This window comes from Anomalospiza imberbis, chromosome 7, assembly GCF_031753505.1.
Source record: "Anomalospiza imberbis isolate Cuckoo-Finch-1a 21T00152 chromosome 7, ASM3175350v1, whole genome shotgun sequence".
NCBI lineage: Eukaryota > Metazoa > Chordata > Aves > Passeriformes > Viduidae > Anomalospiza > Anomalospiza imberbis.
The window spans coordinates 31,442,836-31,463,500 of NC_089687.1; the positions used below are offsets into that span (position 1 = coordinate 31,442,836).

General features: G+C 39.9%; 1 protein-coding gene across 4 annotated transcripts in view; it reads right to left on the minus strand.

Annotated features, from left to right (window-relative positions):
• Positions 1–8,016: 8,016 nt before the first annotated feature.
• Positions 8,017–20,665, minus strand: part of GULP1 (GULP PTB domain containing engulfment adaptor 1) — a 169,770-nt gene continuing 157,121 nt past the window's right edge. For 2 of the 4 annotated variants that reach the window (XM_068196386.1, XM_068196387.1), the window contains 3 exons: positions 18,020–18,114; positions 16,239–16,274; positions 8,017–10,044 (listed from right to left, as the gene is read on the minus strand). In XM_068196386.1, coding sequence (XP_068052487.1) covers positions 9,973–10,044; positions 16,239–16,274; positions 18,020–18,114 — 203 coding nt within the window. In that variant the 3' untranslated portion in view covers positions 8,017–9,972. The remainder of the gene's footprint in view (positions 10,045–16,238; positions 16,275–18,019; positions 18,115–20,665) is intronic. The other 2 variants (XM_068196389.1, XM_068196388.1) reach the window with 1 other exon arrangement.

Sequence of the window (20,665 nt, forward strand, 5' to 3'; positions counted from 1 at the left end):
AACATCCCTGTGCTGCGCACATATAACCTCACACAGAATGTGGTCCATTGCTCCTCTGGTGGCTGCAGCAAAAGCTGACACAGGATGGAAAGTGACTGAACAAGGGAATTGCCAGCTTTCCCTCCTGCCTTTCCCAGCTCTGTCCTCTGCTGCAAGTCTTCCCTGTGCCTCTCCCTTTTAATGACACTAACAGGTTGCTAACGTGAGAGCTTGTCATTTTTGTACCCAGCCCAACCTTCTCTCCAGCTCTCTGTGCTTACACTTGTTTGCCCAGCCACAGTGCCCAGACAGCAGCTCCAGCCACAACTTCCAAAGGGAGCTGACAAAGCTGTCAGGCCCTGACCTGGTCCAGCCCAAGGCCTGGCAGTCTGTGCATGGACAGGTGGCATCCCTGTGGCACACACTGCCCTTTTCTCCACAGGGACACCTCTGGCTAAAGAGTGTTTTACCCTCAACAGAGGTCAGGAGAGCCCCTGGCCACAACGGCAAAGACTTAGAAGAAAAGTTAATTATACCCAAAGCAGCTGAAGAGGGAAGAAGACTGTGCAAAGGTCTGGACCACAGAAACCTTCTAAGAACTACTTGTACCAGATCTTGAGTGTTCTGGAGTTACCAGGAATTGAGACTGCTATGACAGAGGCAGAGGTCCATATGGAAATTAATTCATCAATCAGTGCTGGACATGAAACTGTAAGCTTTACGGTCTTCTTGGATGGGTGGTCTTACCCTGAGTTAAGACATGAATTTGGAGGAGGCACTGCTATTGGTCATTTCTGGAATTCCTAGGACATGGCATACAGGCCTTCAGCAATCCACAGGAGGATGAAAGTATTAACAGGAATATTGGTCACGGCGAATTGTGTGGGTGGCAGAGTTGGGATAGTGGAGGCAGCCAAGTCTGTGGGGCAGCAATTCACTTTTCCATGTGCATTCAATCTGCCATAGCCACAGACTGGTCCTGAGACAGCCCTGTGGGGAGCAGTACAGTTGGCTTGGCCTCAAGCAGCAAGCATCTCCTCGGCAAATGAACTGCTGAGGACCATGATGGCAGCCACACAAAGAAAGTGCTTCCAGACAGACCTTCATGGGAAGCTGGGACTGATTCATCAGAAGTATCTAGTGTGCCTTTCATGAGGTTTAAATTATCATGCTTCAAACAAGTCTTACAGCAGTGCTGCTTGGAAGCCTGGTTTCCCTCTCAGCAGACACTCCACAGGAACCAATTTAAGCTTGAGGCAAAAAAAAAACCCAACTAAGATATGAAAAAAGATATGGAAGCATTTTTCTGTTTCCATCATACCATACCTACAGTGGTAAAAAAAACTGGGAAACATCCAATATAACAGTGTAACTGAAAGGTAAACAGTTTACCCTAACAAAATACCTCTGAAAAGGCAGTTTGTAGAAGACAATCCCAGAGCAGCACACAAGAATTTTGGTAAGAACTTATTTTTATAAAAGAAAGGTATGGCACTGTTTAACTGCTTTCTAAATTTGGCAAGGTTTTTCTACCGTGTACTTGTTATGCACTGATGGGACAAAAACTGTAACACCAGAATAAAAACAACAGTCATTAGCTGGTTGGATAAAAGAAAGGTAGACTACAAGGCTGTACAACATCACCCTTAAAAAACAGTTTGAGGCATTACTACATCTTGAATTTTCCCTGCCTTTGGTCAGGTCTCAGTATGCACAGAACTTGTTCCCTGGGCTTCCACAGGAACAAACTCCTCACAAACTCCTGCTGTGTTCTGCTGGAAGTGTCCTCAAGTGCTGCTTTCCAGGAGTGTAACCTTAGATCAGCTCCAGCCAGAGCTCAAGTCGCGTGATGCTGTTGCATAAGGTGTGGGGAGGAAAAAGCACAGCTCTAAGGAAACAGGGAGCTGTAGATCACAAAGTAATCCAGCATTCCTGGAAAACAGCAGGCTTCTTGGGGCCAACCACAGGAGGTTTTTTTTAACTTTTCTTGGAGGCTTATTTGCCCTTTGAAACACCACCATGCAATCTGTGATTCCCAGGAAGGAGGCTGGATGTTAGGTTTTAAGAAAAAACAGTCTTGCAACTGTTTCTAAGCAGAAATGTCAGAATGTTGAGATATGGCACCCACTACATATTTCACAGCTTTCCAGATCGTTCTCTAGGAAGACTGAAATTATGGAAAAATAAAAATTAATTCATAAAACCTAAGCAATTATAAGAAAAATAAGCAGTATTCAAATAAATAGAAGCTAGAATACTCTATGGGCTTGCATTTATAAAACACAGGGATGATGCATTTTCTCCTACCTTTCATTAAACTCTCTCCTGCTTATTGTTTTGTTGCTTTTAAATTAAATTTGGGGAGTCAGAATGTGTCCCTATTTAATCTAAATTCTGCCAGAATGTATTTAAAGGTACCTTTTCCCATAGGTTTCCCCTCAGGCTGAGAAAAAGCAAGTTTTAAATGTGCTCTGTTTTGTAACAGCTGAGAGAGGGGCCAATGTCTGGAGCACATTCAATGTCTGTCTGCACCTATTTGCCTTGTGCTTGAACTCGTGATGGAGATTGACTTGACATTTCCACAAACTCTGTCAGCTCTCTTAATCTGTATTCCTGCTCAGCAGCTGCAGGGTCTGAAGCAGCTCCCCATTCAGCCCCAAACTGCCCCCTCCTGACTCCAGAGGTACCTCGGGAGCATCAGCCTCTGGAAGGAAAGCTTTCAGCACCCCGTTTTGCACGTGTGCAGCATTCCCATTCCAGTGTGAACAGATCAATGAGCAAATACCATTTCAAATATTGTAAACAGTTTGTCCACACATTTGTCTGAAAAATGGAAGCCATCTGCAACACAGTAGTTTTAGACCCTTAGATAGATACTGCTCAGTAGCATTTTCTGCATCAGCTGTACATTCACAGATGCTCTAAATGTCTTTTCAGAGCAGTTAAGCATCATGTGAGTGTTTTCTGTGGGGTCATGCAAATTCAGGTTTTTCCTGCTGATAACCTCACACTAACTTTCTCATTTTATATCAGCTTTCTCACTGCTTTCCTGTACCTTTTCCCACCATAAAGGTTTGCTTATGAGCACACACCAAGATTCAGGATGACCCCGGCACCAGAATAAAATATTGCTTAGAATATTGTGTGGGATTTTTTTTCCCTTTGGCATTCAATCTTCTAGCCAGGGAGGTCTGTGAGAGACTGAATCAGTGGTCCTGAGAAAATAAATTGCTGTTTTCCTAAGTTTCAAGTAAATTCATTATGGTCTATGACTCATGTGGCTTTAATGGCCTTACTGGTTTATTTGAGTGCCTAGAAGCAATTTATCTTGTTTACTTAGCCCTCTAGTCACATGTTTCAGACTTAAATAAGATTCCATTATTTTAAAATACCTACTTTTAAAAGGGCTATTAAATAATGGAATCTTCTATGAGATTATATTACTCCAAATTTCATCCATCAAGCCTTTGCCATGTTACCACAGCATGCAACTGTGATGACACAGATCACAGCCTTGTTCAGTCTTTTTACATCAACTATTACAGCAACCTACAGATCTTGTCAACATACACACAGTGAGTGCTAAAAATCCTTAACACCCTGAGGAACAGCTTTTAGTGCAGACTCACTAAAACCTTAGAGATGTGAAAACAGACAAGGAGCTTGTAAAGTCAACATTAACACTTCTCATCAGGAGACACTCTGACTCAAAATCTGGAAACAGCATCAAGGATTTTAATTTTTTTTTTTGTTAATTTTTTTCTTTTTTTTTTTTTTTGCTTCTCAGCAGCAGTAGAGGAGATCATCAGCTAAGCTACATAAATACAGCCTGACCCATGAATGCAGCACAGCTGAGCCCACTCACACAAACAATCCCACAGAGCATTTCCATGCTCCTGTACAATTTCTCACTCACTCTCACTTACCTTGAAAACTCTTACCTTCATTGCCAAGTGTAGTTGCTTATTTTGCATCCCAGGTTTATCAATCACAAATTGTACGTGAGCACATCACTATTTTACAGGGTTGAAGTGTTTCAAAAACTTAGATTTATTCTGGCTTTTTCATAGTATATAAGATTACAAAAACAGGGGAACCCCATTCCTGCATTGTTACCCTGTAAGTGACTTTAATCTGCCATTATGGGGGCTCTCTTCCACCACAAAAACCATAGCAAAGTATGCACAGGAGTGATAATGTTCTAACATACCCTAAATATTAATGAAGAGGAGAAAAAAAATATCAGATTTCTAATCTATCCAGGCCCTTCAAATAAGTTTTATTGCTTTTTCCCCCTCAATGAACCATATTATCTTCAGAGTCTTATCCTATTGCAGTACACACAGAAGGATTTTGTGTCTTTTCAGTGTAAAGGATTGCTTTATTTGAAAACAATGAAGTTCCTTTAAAAAACCTAAAAATACAAGAGCACCAAAATATTTAAAATGCACAATAATTTTCCAAAACCAACCAATTTAGATCCCTAGAGAACTCATTCAGTTATTTTCAGTGAAACATGCTCAAAATATTCCAATTCTATTATGGCACAGAAGCTTCAAAAAGCATCTTGTTTTTACTGAATCAAGTGCTTACAGAATACAATCATAAAAGAAATAAAACTTGCCACAATTTATATGTCATACATGGTAAAACCTGAGGTAGCTTTTAGAAGTGCTCAAGTTGAACAGAATTTCTGAGTTTCTTTTTGGTCAGAGAAGCTTGTGTGTAGCGTGAAGCTGCAAATGAAACTGAGCCAATGAAAATTCAAAAGGGTCTATTCTATGACTCCTCTTTTGGGAAAGTTCTTATAAAGAGATTAATTTATATAAAGGTTTTATTAACAGGCTTTTAGAAAATATGGATGACTGTCATGCCTTCCAATCAGTATTAGAATAAAGGCAATTAGCTAATGAACTTTTGTAATGGCTTAGCACAGCTTCCTTCTGGAAGCCTTTATCAGATGTGCAACTTAGCCAGGTTTTTAGCATGATACAAACTACTAGAAATTAGGATAAATGTATGGAACCTGGAGCTTGCAGCAAGCAGCATTGTGGACAAGGCTCACTGTGGTTACCTACTCTGTGTGAGGCAATATTCCTTACTTCTGGCACACTCCAACAGCTCCAAGAGCAGTTCTTGGAGACTGCAGACATGGCAAATCTGCTTCTTGGCAGCCCTTGTGCAACCCTGAGATAGCATAAAAAGTGATGGGGCAGAACGAGAGAAGTTCTCGCATCAGTTAAGCTTCACAAAAAATGCAGTGTGGCTGAACTGCCTAATGTTGGCACAAGATGATATTTTATTCCCTTTTGATTTTCTTCTATACTTCCTTCCTTCCTAATCTGTTTCTACTCCTTCTTAATCTTTATTGCAAGGCATAAGCTCTGCTGAAATAAACAGTGGAAAATGTGAAGGAAAGAAAGAAAAAAAGAGTCTAAAGGGTGAAATCTGCTGACTTTGGTTACTGTTATTCATACGAGATTTAAAATAAGTTCAGTCCATTCCAGAGTCCACTTTAGGAGACTTAACCAGCAGGGTTTGTTATCCCCAACTATAAAGAAACTAGATTCTTGGGAAATTTCTTGAACATAAAAATTAAATTACATATTCATATGTTTGGAAAGCTTTAGCCCATGACACATATGAATTACATATTCACTCCATGAATCCCACTGTGTCTTGTACTTCCAGAAAGTGTTTTGGTCTGATGAATAAATAAATGTGCAGTTTCTTTAATCTATGCACAACCAGTGGCTGAATGCTGAAGCATCCCAGGAAGGCAGCACGTATTAAAAATGTCAGGCTTTCCCTCAGACAAAGCACTGCCTTATCCTTCTGAAATAACTGAACAAACCCAGACACTTGAAATCCTGGTCTCTATTTCATTTATGACAACAGCCAGTACTTTTCAGCAGCTCACAGTGCAACTTGTGCCTCAGGTTCCCACTAAGAATTTGTCTAAAAAGAAAGGGGTGGGGGAAAGCAGGCTAATGAAGTACCAAAGCTTACTTGCTGCCTTTTAGCTGAAGCTCACCAAACACCTACCAGTAGGCATTTTCAGTTGCATTTTAAAACATATGGCCAGTTATTCCGAGGGTTTTTTTACGTGTGACTTCCGCATCCTCTAATTTTAAAAAGCAACAACAAAACCCTGAGTGTGAAAATAAGGAAAATGAGAGCTTGCCTGCAATTTTTAACACATCTTCTGTCTTTAGAGGGTGTCCAAAGGGTGAAAAATCTGTAGTGACAGATGAGATACAGTGCAGAGAGGGGCTCTGTGTGTTAAAGCATAGATTTCTCAGGCAGTGACAGTCTCTTTTGCAGAAGGGACTCTTTCTGTGAAACTGAGTTGCTTGGTGAGAATGAGACCATACTTAGTTCCACAAATTGAAAATTAATCATCAAATGAAGTCTCAGAGCCAGCCCCATTCCTTGGCACATTCAATCACCTCTGGGATTACACAACCACGCTTCTGCAAGTGTGAGAATTTCTCCTTTTCTTGCTTTCCATCTGTGAAACCAGAATGGAATATAATTCCTTTCACCACATGAAGGATTTGGTCTTTACCAATCTGAGCAATTTGATCAATTTTATGTTTAGCACAAATCCCATCTGTCACATGGAAGGGCAAGAGCCACTTGCAGACCCGTTGGAAGTAAAGATGAGTTAGGCCAAGAACATCCTGCACTGATGCTCAGTGATTTATCAAAGGTTAAAAAAAGAAAACACCAACTCACCATATTTCAGCTGTTTGACTTCAGAATTCTAACCTGAGCAGCTCATTTACTCAGGTATACTGTGATAGGCAGGTAGGAAGAAAAAAATAGTTTATATCAAAGGAAAACAAGGGACGTAAAGCAAGGAATCCTGCTTCTAGGTGTTAACATAGCTTGGTATGACAGGCCAGGAGAGTTGCTGGACATTTAAGTGGAACCAAAATCTACTATTACATGTCCAGATGTAATACAGCCACAGTTAGCATGGTCAGCAGAATGATCATAGTTTATAGAAGAAAAAAAATAGAAATGGAAAGAAAAGGCATCCAAAGGAAAGAAAAAAGTGTTGACAAAATGGGCAGCATGAAGCTGCACTAGTATTTTATTTTTGTTGCAATTTACAAGTAAAAACAAAGGTCTTGTTCCTGACTCATTAGCACCATATCTCTAACTTAGCAGATGGTGTTTCTCTCTCTCTGTAACAAGCCAACTTCCACAACCAACACTGTGTTGTGAGCAGCAGCAGCATCCCCCTGCCTCTGACCAGGGCAAGAGAGATTGCCCAGGCTCCTCTGACTGCTCCCAGCCAGGTATTTCCAAAGCAGCAGTGAAGATGTGGCACGAGGTGTTGCTGCTCTGCCTGTGAGAGAACACTGACAGCAGTAGGGAGGGACAGCTCGTGCTCACAGCTCACAGGAGATGATGATGTGTGCTCCTTACCTGCCAGCACCCATTGCCATGCATGTTCAAGCCCCATTCCCACAATCCAAGTGCTTAGATGGGTTTTGAGCATCAGCTTGGAGGGAAGTTTTTCAAGGGAAGAAACTACCAGATGGTTTAAGATCACTTATCTCAAAAGCACTGACACCATCTGCAACAGCCTGTGCCATTAACACACCTGGGTTACAGAAATAGTTTTCTAAGGCTCAGGAAAACTTCAATTATTATCCTTCCCTCCTTAAATAGTCAGTCAGCAGCCAAGTTTATTGAGCAGAGAAGTACAGGGGAAAAAAAGGCAAAAAGAAAAGTCAATTAAATCCAGAAAGCACTGCAGAGGGAGTTACTCTCTAATTGTCAGTATTATACAGCTGCATCCCGAACAAGATTTTTCTCTGCTGATTGCAGATTAGCCCAAACTCAGTAATAAAAGGGATTGGAGTTATTCCCTAGCTGAGATCAGATCCTTTCCAAAGGTGACTTTTGACCCATTCCAGCTCTAAACCCTCTTTTGTGGCAGATTCAGCCCAATATTTAAGCACCACCCCACCCTACCTTCCAACTGGGCATTTTAGTGAATGAACACTGGGTTCTAGGAGGCAATTTATTTAAAAACATTTATTTTAGGCAAAATTAAACAGACATTTGAGATTACATAGAAATACAGTTTCCAATTGGATCACATAAAAATTAAAAATGCACTGTTGTGTTGATTTAAGTATTTTTTAATGTATTGACCAGGTATATAAGATTTAACCATGCCATTTGCAGTCAACTATCATAAAAATCAGTAACGAAAAAGGTTTCTTAAAATGTGCAAATATTATTTTAGTGTTACCATTGATAATAAATGACCACTAAATAGATGCTTATTATGTAAAGCTTTTTAAAGTACAATAAAAATACAAATTCTATTTGTTAAAAAAAGGCCATTGCTATGGCTACTAAACATCCTCATTATACAAATTCGAAAATACTATATGACAAACAAAATTATAAAGACTTTTCTTTATGAAACATATACTATTCTATTTGTTAGTGATTTCATATATTTTTTTATATATATATTTCTCTATAATACTCTATATGAATCATGAACTCAGAACAAGAGAGAGGAAGACAAATGTAATGTAGGATGTTAAGGCCCCAATTCAGCAAGGTACCTGAGGATGTGTCAAACCCAGTAAAGGAACAATCCCATTCTTTTAGAGGACTCCAAAGGTACATGCACAAGTACTTTGTTGAACAAGGCATAAAAATACTCCTGATGAAATTGAAAAATGTGGTTTTGGTGCAAACTGTGACTGTTAAGGACGAAACTATAAGTGTCAGCAAAAAGCCTGTCAAAAAAAAATCTAAAAGTTTTGGGGCAGGGGAATTTCCACATTTGTATGTTTAGAAGGGAAAATACTAGAGGTTTGAAAGTTTTTGACTTGAACTCATGATGATAATTTTCTGAGATAGGTTTAAGATGGTATTTTATTGCTTATGAGAAAGATTAATGAAGAGTATGCATAGACATGTCAGCATTCATCTCACCAGCAGCTGAGAATTTTGGTGTGCAGGTATTTCTGTAACATAAACAACCAGTGGGTACAAAGGACTTACTAACAGTTTATTCTCTGCAGAAAGCCTCAAAATTAAAGACATGGAACACTAAAGAAGAGAGTAAAAGAATTATACTCAACAGAGCCTGGCTGTAAACACTCAGGTGTTGAAAGTAATTACAGAACTGAGCCCAGTGCCTGCTTATACACAAAATTACATAAGTTCCTAAGTAAATGCAAGACCATAATCTTCCTTTTAAGTTATGGCTAGCATGTAATGGATTCCAAGGTACATACTTCACACTTCAGCTATAAAATATCAAGACAAAGGCCAGTTGCCTTGCCATTCTGCAATTAGCAATTCTTCTAGGCTCATTAAGCACTAATTAGTAGAATAACAACTTGTTAGTTTCTAAAACAGGAATGAAGGACCTAAAATCTGTATTTTATAAACCAATGACAACATATGTACAGGATAGTAACCACACACAGTGATGGAAATCAATCACACTGCATCCAGATTTACTTTTGAAGCATATAGTAATGGTTAGTATTTTATGCTTTTTTCACTGCAAATTGAAATTTTTGTAGCAGATAATATTAATTTTACTGCTTGAATATTAAATAATGCCTTGAAAGCATGATTTCAAAATGCTGCCAGGTAAAGTATTATGTAGAATTCATGCCTGCACATTTGCAGAGAGAAACAGAGGTATGAGTGACCTTTCTGAAGAACTTCTCCAAGCTAATAGTCATAAAGCATAGTAAACTCGGGCCAAAATGTGACAGAAAGAAACACAACAGTGTAATTTAATCCATAATTCATAAACAAATACAACTTTTTACATTTGTACAGGGAAAGACTGGAAATACGGTGATTTTTTTACAGAAGCAAGCCTCACAAGAGTTTACATGTTGAAAAAAGCGATTTTTGGCACATGGATAGTATCTGTGAGTATGTGTTCAGAAATAAAACCCACTGCAGAGGAAATTCACATTGACTTTCTTGGCATCAGCACCTGCTGTCTAGTGGGTCAAGACAAAATACTGTGCCTTCAAGAGTTAATCCCATTTTGAACCCCTCCTGCAATGAAACAAGACATCATTAGTAAAGAGCCAAGTGAGTTCTGGAGGATTACACTCTCCTTGTAAAAACATTTAAATCCAAGCATATCTTTAGGCAGACAAACTGCAACGATACTTCAGCCTGAATTCACAAATATTTGCATTATTTGGTCAGCCACTTTTTAGTAAGTCTTAGTGGTTAACTCATAAAAGATGTACACCATACAAAAGCATAGCTACAGTACGTACATAAAGTGAAGAAAATACTATAGAATAACAATATTGAATATTCTTGTACATAGGTCGACAGAAATCCAAACAAGTTTGACTTGTACCATGTTGTTCCTGAGTAAAATTCAAGAAGATTTATATTGAAAAATACAGCTATGACATGGGCATTTTACTGATACAAGGTGTCTCCTATGTTCTGCTGCAAGAGAGCCCAACAAAAAGTGCTGACTACCCCACCTCAGAGGGCTGCTCTGAATTGCTCCCAGTGCAGTTAAATTGACAGGGCTTTACTGCCCACTGCTATCTGAGCTTCATGAAAAAGGCTAATAAAATCATACTTGCTCAACTGCAAATGAAAAAACTGTGCATTTTAAAGGCATGTAACTCAGTAAAATAAAACACGGTGATATTTTGAAAGTGCAATGAGTTGCTTTAAAAGTTCAGACCAAAATTCCTGAGTTTACTGACATTCATTTTATTATTAGAAACACAAAAAACATTATAAGCTGGATGCTACCACCTCCTCTACAAAAAAAAAAAAATTCATTTTAAAGATACTTTTTTTTGTACACTTTCATACATGCTTGGCTTGCTAAAGGTACTTCATTCACACCAGTCCTAAAAGAACAACTGCACTTTTAATACAGGAAAACCACTCTTATTTTCATTTCTCTTTCTGCACTAAAAGAAGCTGAATAATTGTGGCTTGACCCTCAAAAGTCACCTTGAAGTCAAGAAAATTTCAGTCTGTTGGGTGAAAGTACTTGGAAGGTTTAAGCAATTGGAAACGGGGCTCTGACTAGAAGTGCCATGAGAACATGAGCTCCAGTGGCAGCTGTCACAGTGCTCTGTTCAGTGAGAGTGCTGATTGTGTGCTATGAAATCAATAACAGGTCCTTTCATCAAGAAAATATCTTGTAAACAAGATAAATCTTTTTGTAAAACCATATGTATGGGGATTAGGCACAAACTCAAGTCTTTCCCTCACATGCACAGCAGTACCTCAAGACCATACCTTTTGGGTTTAGAAGATAAGTCTCACATCAAACCAGCTTAATTTCAAACAAATTCAAACCACAGGTTAACACTTGAAAAGTGTATGAATATCTAATAACCCTGCCAGCTACTGCTATCAGGAGAATAATGTGGAAAAACAGAACAAATCTCCTGGCAAGAGTTACTAAATGGTCTGAGAATTTCCAAGTAAAAGCTGCATTTTCCTAAAGGGAGATCCATACTGAGTAAGTAGCAGCACTGTGGTATAAACATTTAACTGTGCTACCCAGTTTGCTCTACCTGGGTGACACAGTGCTGCCAAGACTCACTAGTGTATTTAAGACTTTTTCCTTTTTTTTCCCCTCTGTATTCTCTAAAGGATTAAAAAGAAGAACATTCAATGCAGAAGATATTTCAAGTGAACAGCAGGTGAAATTCCAAGTGAAACACAACCTGTTACAAACAGACAGTGTTCATTTCCTGAAAGGGTATATTAATTGATGGAACTGCAGTCAAAGGAGGACTGCTTACCCAGAAGGAGAATTCAGAGAATTAGCCCTAGGGTCTACTCTGTTACATTTTAAACCCTGCAGTTACAGTGTGCCTAGGATGCTCAATTTCTGAAGTATCTGAAGGCTGCTTCCAGTTTTGAGCTTGTAAAGGGATACAGCAAGAAGGGATTGCTGGTGCTTCAACCTGAGGATGCTCGATGAACTCCAACAGCAGAACATCACCAACAACTGGTTTGACAAGGATAGAGACCTTCATCCTGAGCCAGCCAGAGCCTTCACTGAACATCCATCCCATTGCTGTCCTGAACACTCTTCTTTTTATCTTATTTTAACTGTTAAGAACAGTTTGCTGGTGTCTTAAGTGGCTTCACTTCCAATGCCCTTTTTCCAGCAAGCAAAGAGCAAATCAGATGATGCATTTTGGAAGTACACTCATCTCACTGCTCTTATGTTAAGCATGTCAAGTTTTTTCCACACAAACTGGTATTTTTTCACTTAGAACTTTGCTTGTGTTTGCTATGACTTGACTTAGAACTATTTCCACTTTCTTGAAGAACCGTGGCCTCCTTGGCCTTTCCTTCTGCAGCTTCACTCCAGCCACTTCCCCCCACCCCTGTTTAGTCCTTCTCAAGCTGTGATATTTTGCATTTAAAACAATTAAATTTCCACATATTTGCAATGTGCTAATCCATTCAGAGATTGCTGCTCTTTATGGATCATAATGATTAAATAAGCTTTTTAACTTTATTACCAAAACAGTCTGTCCTAATGTGGTAGGAGGTCTCGGAAGAGATCTACCGGGATTACCATGGGAAACTACTGTGGTGTAGGGGCATGGTAATAAGATTCCCGCCTTTCCCTATGTCCATCATTCGGTGTACCCTCCCCAGTTAATGTCAGTTAAGCAATTGTACCACCCCAGGTTCTGGAAGGTTCTTTGTTCTAAGATGTGTTATTGGTTCCCTCCTTGTAACCACTCCTTCCCTTGTCTCCCATTGGTTTGTGCTGTCCTTATCCCTCCCACAAGATCTTACCCTATTGGATGTATGTACCCCAACCCTGCCTCCTCTCTCCCTGATATAACCCCTGTCCCCTCCTTCGAGGGGGGCTCTGAGGGCTCTGGTCACCCAGACCTCGGAGTTCAGGTGCTCAGGGTAGCTCCCCTCTCAAGAGGTTGTCTCCCTTTGCTCCTTTTACCTTTTCCTGCCTCTGAATAAACCTCTGAGAACTGCAGCGCTCCGTGTGCCGACCCGTCTATTTGGTGGATTCGAGCTTTTAGTCATCTGGGGCTCCTGTAGACCAGTCACCGGCGGGTTTCCCCGCAGGACCTAGGTCCAGGACGCCTCATCCTAAAAGCAATCAGTGCTGTGGTTGCCAGGTGCTGTTGGCAGTTGCAGTCCTGAGAACAATGGCTCTTGCACGTTCCTGTCTGTAACAGGGACATGGCACTTCCATGGTCACTTCCAAGCCACACCAAACCCACGACCATCAATGTCAGAATCTGCACTTCCAAGCAGGCTCAAACTTCCATGACAACCACAAGCCCAGAAAGCCCAACAGCATAGAGAGGACATCAAAGCAATCCAGGTGGCTAGCTGGGCATTCCTTTTATTAAAGGGATACAAAATCTAAGGTTTTTTCCTCTTGGATACTTAAATGGAGGACATGAAGCACATAGGAATATAAACAAAGGAATGCTGCACCATCTAAATCAATATTCCTAAAAAATAATTGTAACCCTCAAAAGGGAAAAAATTAATCAGAATATCTCCATCCAGCAGACTCCCTGGCAAAGTGATTGCAATTTCCAAAGATGAGGAAGGCAAAGACTTCAGATCTCCCACAGCCATCACTACTCCTAAGCCCTCAGGTTCAGCAACATAACTACAAATTCTTAGTTAATTTTTGGAATCTCCAAAACTATACCTTGGCAAACACACAATTAATAATAAAATCCATTCAGCTGCAGTCAAGCAAGCCATGGACAGGCTTTAGGAGTACAGTCTTCTTTCCATGCAGAGTAGAACTGTTGTTGATGCAGGTAACAGTTCTCATGGCAGCACAGAACACTGAGTGCCACATGTGCTTTTAGGACTGCAGTTCCTATCTACACCTGAGCTGCACAGGGCTCCCCAGTGCTCTGGCCCCCAGGGGAAGCTGCTCTCTGATCATTACAGAACAGCACAGGCCAGCTTTTAACTCTCAGCATTCACAGTTGTAATAGTCAGGAAATCAGTTGCAATGATGCAGATTACAAATTATGATTTTTTTTTCCCCTGATAAACTTGACTAATGTGTTAGGAAATTATTTTTAATGACATATAGAGTCAGCTTATTAGTTAACATTATAGTTTATATATATATATATATATATAAAATGCATCACTAATTTTAATCCACAGCACTTAAAATATTTTGCCTTGTGAAATTCAAACCCTTCAGCTTCTAATAATGTGTGTTCTTAGCATAACTCTGCCTGTTCATTAAAACCCATGTACTTTAAAATTTCAGGAAACAGAAACTTCACACAGTCAAAAAAATCTCCCTGATTTGCTGATTTTCAGGGAATGCTGAAAAAGGCCACCCCATGGCACTGGCCAGGAGAGGGAACAAGAGAAGCTATGAAGTGTGCATCTATATTGTGCCTTGTTTTGCTGTGTTCACGTCCTCCTCAAGGAGCTTTTTTACTTTAGAGGCATTTTAACACAAGGACTGAGCAGTTTAGCTGCCTACTAAGTAATGGTATTGTACTAAGGGATGTGACTGATGCCCTAAACAGAGAAGCAGAGCTTGTTTTCACTCAAATCAACTCAAACCCAATCCCTCTTCCAAAACCAGCTTTTTTTAGGAGTCAAGGATAAAAAGATGTGTGCTGTCCTGGTTAAAACCAGTAAGCAGTAGGAACTCGTACTTTATCAGGAGATAAATTTGCCAGAGTCAATCTTATGGCTCAGAAGTTCACTCACTTATCACTTCACAGTGACTTCACTCAATGAGCTTAAGTCAGCACAAACCCAACGAAACAATGACAAATTTACATATCTCCAAGAAGAGCATTTAGAGGGCTGAGCATAACTTATTTGAGATGGAAAGATGTCAAGTCTACTGACTGCTTCAGGGCATGCAGGGAGAATGGCTTGCAGCTCCTGGAAGCTTTCTGATATTAACTACCTAGAGATTTTAATAAATTATAGCAGCTGCTGCTGGTGTGATTCATGATCCAGGGAAACTTCTCCTCACTGCAAGATTTCTGGGAAAATAGACATTAATTTTATTAATGTCTAGACACAGTCAAAGTAAAGATGAAAATATGTTTCAGCATAAGGATGCAGGGAAACAGGAGGTTGGACAGTCATCAGAGAGAGGCCTGAGCTATAAAAGTCACATCTCTGCAAATGTTTGAGTTTTAAGTTCTCCAAAATGATTAACAGAGATTGGACTGAGAAATGGAATAGAAAGCTCAACTGTGAAATTTGGATCCTCACTGAAGTTCAAAAATAAGTGTTCCCCTAGAGGCCAGGGAACTTCATCTGATCTCATTAAGTTCAGAATGCAGGATGCAAAGGAAAAGCACCCCACTACTCAAGAATTTATTCTCCGGTGCCTATTCCGTGCTGTGCTCTCCTCTCCCACTTTGTTCCCAAAAGCACAAGGCCAGATCAGGACAGCTTTTCTGCACACAGGGTGTGTGTGCTGAGGCACCTCACATGAAACAGGCTAAGGGAGTCTGGGCTGGGCTGCTCCAATCAGGCTGGCACATCCTCACTGCAGGCTGAGCTCTATTCAACACCACGGTGCAGGAAGTTTATACTTGGAACTATTTGCTAGGTGTCTGTAAAACACTTACCTTCACAGGTCTAATGGAGCACAAAATTACTGACACCCAGGCTGTGCTTCCATAATGCAAAGATGACAGATTCATTCATTGCATTTCAGAAAAGAGGCTGACATTTCTCTTCCACGTTTCTCATTGTTGGATTTCCAGAGCATGTTATGTTCTGTGCTCTCACCTTCCTCAAAGGCTGTGTCTAACAGCTGTTGAGAGAAGCACAGCTGCTTCTGCTCCTTGAAAAGTTTTAAATCATTTCTGCTCCTTGAAAAGTTTTAAATCATTATGTCCAAACAAAGACTTGCTCTCAAACGTGGTTGTACTAACACAATCTCTGTACTAAAGGTTTTTGTACTAAAGGTGACAATCTGCTAATGACAACTGGAGATTTCACAAGTACACATGGAAAACCAACAGCGGTGAAAACAAAGGCTTAGTATTAGCACCTGGCAAGATAGAGTAAAGAAAACAACCATCAGCTGTCCCTAACTTAGAGATTGTAGGCCTCTAAAATGAAAACAGCCCTGACTCAGAGTTCTATATACAAAACATAAATCTTGAAATTTTTATACATTAACAAATATACATAAAAATAGAAACACAAGACAAACGTGTGCACATTTCAATTGTAAATGCTTTAAATACCATTATTAAAATATGATATACCAACCATCGCTGACGCTGTGCACCCAGGAAAGCACAAGAAGATAAAAGAGACATTAGGAAAAGCATGTTTCAATCTGTTTTGCACCAGTCACACAGTAAAATAACTGCACACAGTCTTTGCTTTGGCTCAAGTTAGATATGGGGCTTTTTCATACCCTTTCAGCTGTACACTTGTTCTCAGCTGGATCATAAATGTCAAGTCTTGTGCCCACATAAAGGCCCACTAATTAATTTTTAGTGAATAGCTGATATGCTAGGGGGGATTGCCTTTCCTCACAAGAGGACACAGTAACACCCTAATGCTTGGGGTTTAGTTATTGATTGGTTGTGTCCTTTTTTTTTAGATCAAGAGAGTACAAACAATGATGGGAGATTTTCATTTCATGACTTCAAACATCTTTGATAAATACATTTACTATTTCATTCCCTAATGTTTTATGAGGTGACAGCACTCTGCAGTGTTATAGGCAAACAGTTCCAAATATTGTCAAAATATTACCAAAATAGTAACTCTTAATGTATGACATTTAAATATTGACATACCATTATTAGTGTTAACCACAGTTGCTACAATTTATTTTTCCCTAAAACAATGGAAATGTTAATATATCAATGGGAGGTGCTCTAAGATTTGGGGCTTGTGTTCAAGGGCTTGGAAACAACATTATGGCATTCACAAAAGACCAGCATGTTGCTGGAATTGCAAAAACGACAGTTCTGGCTTTTAGCTGCTTTTTAAATTATACGGGGGACTAGGAAGCTAAATTTCTTACTTCACTGTGAGTAGAGTTTGTCAGTGGAACCATCCTGAACTGACAAAGAAAAGAAAATGTACTCAGGAAAATGAAATGGTATTTCAATCTTATTTAAGCCATGTTAAAAAGCCCCTGCTGTTCTCTAGGCAGGAGAGAGGAACAGAAGGAGCCCGAGAGCAAAAGCTCTAGGGCTTTGTGGGCTCCTAAGAGAAAAGAGGGCTGGAAACCCTGAGAACACTTTCTGCTGAGAAGCCAGGATCCTAGAAATACAAGTTTCCATTATTTCCAGCCTTTTCTTTTGCTGGCAGGCTGCTTTAAAAATACTAGAGATAAGCTGGCAAGAAACTAGAAGTTTTGAAAGCCTGACTGCAGAGAATCATTTGTTCCAAAACTTCAGCACTTTCTCCTAGAATTGTTTCACAATTGGGTCAATAACTGAATAGACAATGTTGAGTGTTTCAGAATTTTCTGATAAAAACACAACAGTTCAGAATTCTTGAATCAATTCTCCAGAGTTTAAATGCCCCAGGGTGCCATAGAGCTGCTTTTAAAGGCAGCACAAAATTGCCATGGCCTCAGAAGCACCTACGTCTGCCCAATGCTGAGAGAAAACAAAGTGACGCCACTGAGGGAAAGAGGAGGATACATTGGGATGGTGGAGATTGCTGCAGCTGGAGATCAAGGGATCTGGAAGGCTCTTGGCTCAGCTCACTTTTTCAACTCTCTCAGTCACTTCTCAGGTAGCAGTTCCCAAAACATTTTGGCTACACTGCTGAGAAACCCTTCATTAGTGTAGCCAACTGTATTGGTACCAGGAGAGGCTCTTGAGGCAAACCCAAACTCCAGCTCAAAGACCAGGAGATAAACTCACAGAAGGAACAGTCAGAAATAGGGGTTTGTCTCTGCATTAGTGTGTGCTTTGTAAAACACATTTTCAGAAAATGGTAAGCACGTATTTCAAGAATAGGCACACAGCCATCCAAACCCATGTAAGTCAGTAGTTACCTGCATCTCGTCTAGTTTGGACTGAATGTCTGGAGGGAAATCTCCTGCTCCACAGCTAAAAGGGTCAAAAGGTTCTGCTCCAAAAAGGTCTCTCTCTGCAACGACAGAAAAGTGAGTCACTGGGAGAACAGGTATGGGCTACGACAACAGCGCTCTGAAAAAGCCACCTTACATCTCCTTCTGAGCTGAGGAACAGCACCACCAGACACACCACTCATTAACCACAGCTTTTAACATCCCAGCTTGCAAGCCAGGTCTTGGGCAGTTTCCCAAACCTTAATACCCAAATATTTTTCCAAGAACACCGCTGTTCTGTTTAAGCCTCTCTGTATCTTCCTTTAATGCTTGTGCCTTCTAGAGATCCGGTGAGAAGTCACTGCTCTTGGAAGATGGCATCATATACTGATGTGTGCTCTGCAGTCTGTGTGTAGAAGGAGTTTCAAAAATGAAGAGGAAGCAACTGTACATGAGTTGCCAAATTTCATCTCTACGTTATGTCAACAACAAATTATCAACCAACTAATCTTTGTGTCCCCTGTCTGCCACTCCTCAGGTTAAGGATGTTTTTGTGAGACAAGCAAATACTCTTACTCAGGCAAGGCAAGGCCTTCATTTGATACAGTTCCTTAATGAACAACTAGCAGTAATTAAAACTAGAAACCATCAAAGTTTTACTATCTTGGATAAGATCATATCAAGAAAGAAAAAATAATTAAAAAAAAACCCCAAAAACCACAACAAGACCATGAATTGTCACTTAAGCTAAAATTCCACTAAATTTGACTGCATAAATAGAATGAATGCAAATTTCCCTTTCTCAATACCAAAAGTTTCTGACTTTTTGTTAACTGCAGTTTGCATTCTAGTGGTCAAAGGGAGGGGAGGTGTTTCTTTTTTTTTTGTCTGGATAAGAAGAAACAATACAGTTGGGTTCTTTTTTCATATTAGACCAGCATAGTTCTTTATATCATAGTTCTTTATATCTTTATATCTGCCTGCTCAAATATTTTTTGGTTTTTTTCATGTTTTGGGTGTTTTTTCCCCTTCTTAGTAATAGTTTTTTCTTTCCTACAGTTAAATGCTCCATCTCTAGACACTTTTCCCATCTCACACGGGATTAAACTAGAGCAGTTAAAAAAATATTTTGCTAACCCAACCCCACTGATTGCAGAATCTACAGAACCAAGTTCCTACAGCTTTGTCATTGGTGGAGAGAAAACCAGAACCATTAGGAGATATCCTCTCTCCTAACATTCATGGCTGCCTAGCAAGAAACCTGACAAGCATTCTGCCAGCCTCAAAACAATTTTAGCTTTAGAGCATGACAGTAAGGGAGCAATAGTAACCCTGAAGTGATTGGACAGTTCGGCACAAAATTCACCCTTAACTCCTGAGGTCTGGGTGACAATTAACTGCTGGACCCAACTCCCCCATTATAGTGTTCCCAGTCCCATTATCAGTGGTGCACCTGTACCTGCTTACAGCTGCACAGCTGGTCTGATTTTGGCATCCTTAGAGGCAGAATTGTACATCTGCGTTCTCTGGGGTCTTCCAAAGTTATTGTGCATATCAGTCTGTCAGGGCTTTGCCCTTATCAATTAGGTGTTATCAGGCTGCATAGCAGGCATTTTAAATAACTGGCAACTACCATCATTTGCTGCCACAATAAAGTACAGTAATTCCCATCATAAAGTACAGAAATTTGACCAGAACTTTGATTGATTACATATTTAAAAAACTGTGGCTAAACAGCTACAAACTGTCACACGGGACCAGGAGATGGCCCAGATAAGAGAGCCTTATTCCAAGAGTCCACTAGAGCCAAGCAGAAATCCAGTCTTTCCTGGCAAAGGCAGACCACCTGCGTGTAAGAGAGACTTTAACTTGGATAATCTAATGTAAAAATTAGGTTCTCCTTCATCCTTTGCCTCTTTCACAGCCAAAATGGGTCTGCTCCAGTATAACCAGTGTCCTGAAATGCTCTGATGCTCCTAGCAAATAACCTTCAGATGTGTAGCAGCTTTGACTTGCAATCTAACCTCAAAAAAGTGATTCTGCTTTATAACCCTCAATGGTCTATGGTTCATGAAGTAGGTCCATTTTCTTTCTTTTTACCTTTAAAAGGAGCTGACAGCTTTCTCTGTAGTCAGACAATTGAAAGCAGATAGTTCCAGCACCAGGGCTTAGCAAACATTCTATGAATGCATTTAGGAAAAAATGGTGAAGGACAAAACTCCTGCATGTAATTTGTACTGACTTATGACTATTTTTAAAAGCAAGTATTTTGTACTATTATGGCTATTATCTCATTCATGCCTTATTACTGGGCTTTTATTAATGAAAGCCCTTTTGAGCTCACTAGCAGAACAGCAGAAGTTTTAACTCCTTTAATGTCACTCCTTTCTTTAATGTGAAAGATTTCTGAATTTATACTGTATACAAGGCAGAATTCAAAACCAACCAGAGTGTGACTTATTCCAAGTGACAGAGCCTAGTAAACCCTGCACAGAATCAAATTCAAAATAAAGAAGCATTACCTAGCTGCGTTGCTGGCTATCACTTGGGGAATTATCTCTATCATAACTTGCTATCCATTTCAGCTGAAGAAGTCCACAGAACAGCTGCTTTTCTGCATTTAAATTTTGA